Here is a 6000-nt window from a genome sequence, read left to right as displayed (position 1 = left end):
GGGGTCCCTCAAGGGTCAATCCTTGTGCCCCTTGAGTCAAATTCCTAAGAACGTCATCGTGGCTATGCAGATGACACACAACTACATTTATCCATTTTCACAAGAAAGTACATAAGATATTTGACTATTAAAGAAACCAGTTGTTTACTCATGTAATTTATTACTTCCTTTAGTATGGTTATAATATATAAATATCTGCGATAGAACATCTGAAGTCCTAAAAGTGCATAAAAATATGTCTTTGGAATTGAATGACTTAAAGCTTGTTGAACAGGATGAAAGTATATATCTTTGAACTATACCAAAACCGAACTGAGGCCATTGATTTTGGCAGAAAAATAAACCTTGCCGTATGTAAATGACTCTATATTAAGAACATGTAAACGCTTGTATGTCATCATTTTTGTTTTGAATGTATTCACGATATTGATTATGACATCACGTGTGGCAATTGAATTTAGACTCTGCTCCCGCTGCCCCGATGTGAAATGAATGCACACGATTGTGTAATTTACCCCCATCTATCCTCTCGGTGCGGCTGCAGTCTGGATGCAAATCTCCTCATCCTCCCGCCGCTCTTGTTCCGCATTGGCCGAGAGCCGTGATGTCACCGAGCGGGCCACGCTATAAAAAGGCCCTTCCTCTCACACGCGACGGATAGACCGACAGAGAGCGATCCCACACGCGGCCAGCCTTTCACAAACGCCCCGGAAATATCCATCGGCCCGCCGGATAACGTCTCATCATGTGTCGAGGACTTGAATTGTTGCCCATCACCTGCCTGGAGAGGTGAGCCGTTCGTATTTCCTTTTGCCGTTCGGATGACAAAAAGGCCGCGCGTTGGTGCGGTTTATGATTCCTTCCCATTTCCCATGTTTCATTTTCGCTTTGTCATCACAGGGCAAAGGAGCTGAAAGCCCTGTTCGGAAGTTTGCTGCACAAGTCGGATCACGCCGTCCCTGTGCAGCCCAAAAAAAGTGACACTCACAGGTAAGGTACATCTCCTTCAGTTTTTTTTTTTTGTGTGTGTTGTTAGTGATTAAAAATGAACACTGCATTTGTGATTTACCGTTTCACTTACGTATTTTCGTTTTCCGTTGCAGTGTGGACGAGCGCCTGAAGTGGAAAGATTCATTTGAGAAACTGCTCTCCAGTCAAAGTAAGTGCAGACACTTCATTAGGTACACCTGCACATATGTATGTGTATATATATACACACACACACATTCCCTATATGGTATGACTGTAAAACTTGTAACCGCCTTCTTTATAATCTTTATAATAAATCGAAGCAGACTTGTGCGCTCGTCCTCTTTTGCAAAAGATCGTTTTTGACGGGGTTTTTTTTCACCGTTTCTTATTATTGAAATTCTTACACACACAAGGCACACTAGGCAACATTTTATGTTAGAAACTGACCAAAGAAATGGTCAGGAACAGAGTTTACTAGCATATACGTAAACACAAAGTTACAGAGTATTAATTGTTGGTTATAATCATTTTGAGGGCGATTTAACACATGTAAAATCAATGGGACACAAAATGAGTTAGCCAGATGCAAATGCAGCAAATAAAAGCTTTTCAACTGCTACATCATTTCTAGTAATATGAAGTGGGCGGTGCCTTAAATTTAAATCTATCTTAGCTTGCCGAATGGGTGAGTCAGCTCTGTAATGGCATATAGTACAAAACAAAAACTGCTCATTTCCAATGTCAATCTCAGTGTATGATTAAACTAGCACTGTGATTATAGTTCCTATTGTTTTCGAGCGTCTTTCTGAGAGTGGCTTCTAATATGGCCGAATTTTCAGGATGTTAGAGGAGAAAAATAGTCGAGACACCTCCCAGTATGATGTAATGCCATTGCAGTGCAGTATTTGGATATTTTTCACTTGTGCAGGTCTAATGTTGTTGCTGTTGACGGCAAAAGGTCGTTCTGATATTTTATTCTCTCTTCTCCTTAGACGGTTTGTGCCTGTTCAGAGCTTTCCTCGTGTCGGAATTCAGCGAGGAAAATATCGCCTTCTACTTGGCGTGCGAGGATTACAGAGCTACAAAACCCTCGAAAATGTCCGTAAAAGCCAAGCAAATCTTTGACGAGTTCATCAGCACGGACGCGCCCCGAGAGGTAACGGATCCCCGCCCCAAAATGAGCACCCTTGTGAGGTATGAGAAAAAAAAAAAAAACAACTCAGATTGTTAACTCCTTTGACAGGTCAATCTGGATCATGTGACGAAAGCCATCACCAAGGAGAACATCGAGACTCCCACCCAGTCATGTTTTGATCTGGCCCAAGCCAAAATTTACACCCTGATGGAGAAGGACTGCTACCCTCGTTTCCTCAAGTCCTTGAGCCAGCAGAGCGGTCAAGACCGACTAAGCGACTTCATCAAAAACTGTTCGGCCAACGCCCGCCAGATGTGATCCTTCCCGCGGAGCCGAGCGTGTAAGCTAACGGCGCCTAGCCAAAAGGTACGCAACAAATACCTGAACCGAGGAGTCGTGCCCGAGGTTCAGAAGACTGGAGTCCAAACTGAAGGACGCAAAGCTGCGAGGATGCTCACCGAGCTGCTCGTGAGAGACTTCTAAACATATCCCCGCACGAGACTGATAGCCGGCGTGGCATCAACACGGAAGCAGATTTGCGTTCAGACAACAAATCCATCACTCTGTTTGTGTTATTTATTCTTTTAAACTATTTATAACGGAAATAATATTTGCTTTACAACCCTTTTTGTGGAAGTGTCTTTTTTTTCATTATTGTGCAAAGTGAAACGCACAAAATAAAAAGTGTCGCCGGTTCGTTGTACGAAAGGAATAAAATGATGGCGCAGTGAATTTGTATTTCATGTTCCTACAGATCCAGCAGAAAGTGAAAAAAATAGACAAAGTCTCAGGCAAATGCAAAAAAAAGAAGAAAAAAAACAATGTACGTATTTGCAGGAATCAAATAAAGTGTTTACAAGAGGTGGAAAACCCCAAGCATTCATTTCCTCTCAGTCTTCTGGCATTCCTACCATCTTCACTGTACTAAACCAGCGGTTCTCAACCTTTGTCAGTGATGTACCCCCTAAGAAATATCTTTTCAGTCAAGTACCCCTTAACCAGTGCAAAGCTCTAAAAACAAACAAACAAACAAAAAAACACTTAAAATATGCCATCAGTGTCTGATTTAATAAACCTTAGACCCTTTCAAACTTCATTTGTATTGGTCCACAAAAACCACAATCAAGCTAAGGTGTCCTTTTTTGGGATCATAGTAGAGATGTGGTCACAAAAATAAATCATTAACATGACAGGTAACGAGAGGTGGCACCTAACAAGCTTGGTCGAACCGTTCTAGTGTGGGGGACAAAAAGTGAAATTGAATAAGCTACCTAACATAAAATTTGTTTCATGAACTTCTATTTCCCTGAAACAATGAATTGATTCAACAATTATTTTTAAAGGATGTCTTTGTTTTATTTCAAATCTTGACTACACCCCGAAGACACTGCACTTGACGCTGAAATTTTCCTTTGATGCTTTAGCCAGTTGAAGCTTTCTTTGTAAAAATGCTATAATTCTAGTTTGTTTGCATGACCTGTGTGTGAAAGTCTGAAAAAAATAGAGAGAACTTCCTGTTGTGTGGGTACAGAAGCGAAAGCCCTGCTATTTGTATGAATACTAACATATACTGACAATACAACAATGTTTACAGTCTTGTAAATATTGGATGCCTCATATTAATGACATACATCAAGAGAATAGCATCAAAGAGTCTGTATTTACTGAGAAATTTCAAAAACTGCTCATTGTCAATATTTGAAGTGTCGTGAAGGAAGGGGCCTCACTACGAAGACAATGAGTCACCTATAGTGAGCCCTGCAGAGGCGAGCGAGTTTGTCTTCTACCTTGGAAACCACTCACCACCTGACTCAGCGGCGCTTTGTTTGTAAGCCGCTTTCTTTCATTGTGTTGCAGACCCTCATATTGTCGAGCCGCACTTCTCCGCTCGGATCCCACGCGTGCAGACTGCGAAGGTAGGATCCTCTTCAAATAATCAGGCCCTGAGGAGGCAGAGGCACAATCATTAACATGAGTCGAATCCTCCTGGAAAATGAGTCTTCTCTTTAAATTCTTAGTCATATTAAGCAAACACTCACATTTGGGGCTGCGTCAAACTTTGACAATAATTGAGAACAGGCGATAAAACAAAGTAATGATCCTATTTCACACACCTCCATTTTCATGCAAGAGCAAGTTCCAGGTTCGGAATGATCCGCCGCACCCCTGACAATTTGGTGGCAGAAAGTAGACTGCGCTTGGCATAAAAACAGCCGCATCATTTGCTGGCGCAAGTCTAGTTCAGTGTGCTTGTGTCAGAGAAATCTATAAAGACAAGCCCAGACTAGACTGTAAAATAGTAAACTCAGACCAGCCAAGATTGACTTTTCTTGCTAGCAAGGGACAACTAAGCTTCCACTCTCGTGTTTGCTTCAGAGTTTTAGAGATAAACAGAGAGAGAGAGTGAGAGAGAACATGTTTTTTAGCAAAATTTAAAAAAACACCCGATTTGAATGTACAGCATTGAGGATTTGTGGTCAAAAGTTAAGCTAACAGCAACTGCAGATTAGAGCTACGAGCCCAAGCCTAACTGTAAAAGATAATAACAGCAATAATACAAGATCAGATTTTAATATGTTTAGACTTTTCCGATTTTATATGATCTCTTCCTCTTTTACGTTTTGGTGTCCTATTGTCGAGCCTTTTTTGTTCAAATAAAGACTGAGTATTTATTTCTATTTTCAAAAATAAGACAAAAAGTATTGACAAAGTATCTACTCATGTAAGTAGCCTAGTTAGTCAATTCAGTGTTATAGTTCAATATTTGTGCTTGGTTACTTTCCCCCGCAGGAAATGATAAACAATTTTTCAAGCTGCAGACTCCTTTGACATGGACAGACACGTTAGAAGCGCTTTCGTGTTTCATAACAGAGTCCATAGAAGTGTTATGGAGGTGGTGACATGATCTGGCCCACAGGTGATGGAGCCCTATTTCTACACATGCTCCATATGGACACCCACCTAACCGGCAGAGATGAGCCAGCATTCCTCATTTAAAAATCATATTTTCCATGTGACTGGTGATTAATAGCGCCGGTAATAGAGCTTGAATGTATAAGTGTGGTATAAAAACAAAGCGCTGTAGTCGTGGTTCGCAGGTTACCAAGGGAACACACCCTTGCAGAACAGATGGCTGGCCTTGTTATGTTGGTTTCATTTCAGTTAGGTTTTGGATTAAAAAAAAAAAGTTTACCGCCAGGCCTTGTGAACATGGATGGTAATGATCATAGACATGATTCAAAACTGAACAAGGTTCACTGGAGGTTTTCAGGATTGGTTTGTACCGGCGCTGTCCAAACGACAGCCCAGGGGGGCGATGAAAAAACACTTTGCGCACGCCTCCGGGTCATATTGACCCTGAGACATTATTGCTCTTCTTGAGAAATGAACATATATCACTGGTTAAAACAAAATACCAGATTTGGATCATAAACACTTCAGACACATTTGGGTGACTAAATACGCCCCTGGGTCAAAGTGACCCAGGGACATTGTTGCTATTCCTAGCAGTTGGAGGTGTGCCTCAAAGGATTCATTGCTAATTTGGCAAACTGAAGCCCATTCGGAGTTTCATGCTACGAACCTAAGGTCGATCACACTTATCGGCCCGCTTCCAAAACAATCGCTATTTGGATTTCGTCCCCCGGAGGACAAGGAGTTTTCAAAATGCCACAATATCCCTCTTTCCCTATCAAGTGGTCTTAAAACTGTTGGTTGGACTGGACTGGCAGCTCAAGGTTCCCTGAAAGCTCTGAAGCGAACACGAGAGTGGGAACTTAGTTGTCCCTCGCTAGCAAGAAACGTCAATCTTAGCTGGTCTGAGTTTACTATTTTACATTGGACTATTGGACTAACACCCCAAGGGCACTAGTATACACATACAATTATTCTGG

At 41.6% G+C, this 6000-nt stretch overlaps 1 protein-coding gene across 1 annotated transcript; it reads left to right on the top strand.

The window, feature by feature from the left end:
• The first annotated feature begins 650 nt into the window (after window positions 1-650).
• rgs5b (regulator of G protein signaling 5b) lies at window positions 651-2977 on the top strand. The gene is made up of 5 exons (XM_088429496.1): window positions 651-789; window positions 901-990; window positions 1104-1159; window positions 1965-2128; window positions 2216-2977. The coding sequence occupies exons 1-5, from the start codon at window positions 746-748 to the stop codon at window positions 2423-2425; spliced, it is 564 nt and encodes a 187-aa protein (XP_088285622.1). The 5' UTR covers window positions 651-745; the 3' UTR covers window positions 2426-2977.
• The last annotated feature ends 3023 nt before the right edge of the window (window positions 2978-6000 follow it).

Source organism: Hippichthys cyanospilos, chromosome 12, assembly GCF_059441005.1.
Source record: "Hippichthys cyanospilos isolate Australia breed blue-spotted pipefish chromosome 12, RoL_Hcya_1.0, whole genome shotgun sequence".
Classification (NCBI taxonomy): domain Eukaryota; kingdom Metazoa; phylum Chordata; class Actinopteri; order Syngnathiformes; family Syngnathidae; genus Hippichthys; species Hippichthys cyanospilos.
This window is presented reverse-complemented; position numbering and strand designations above follow the sequence as displayed.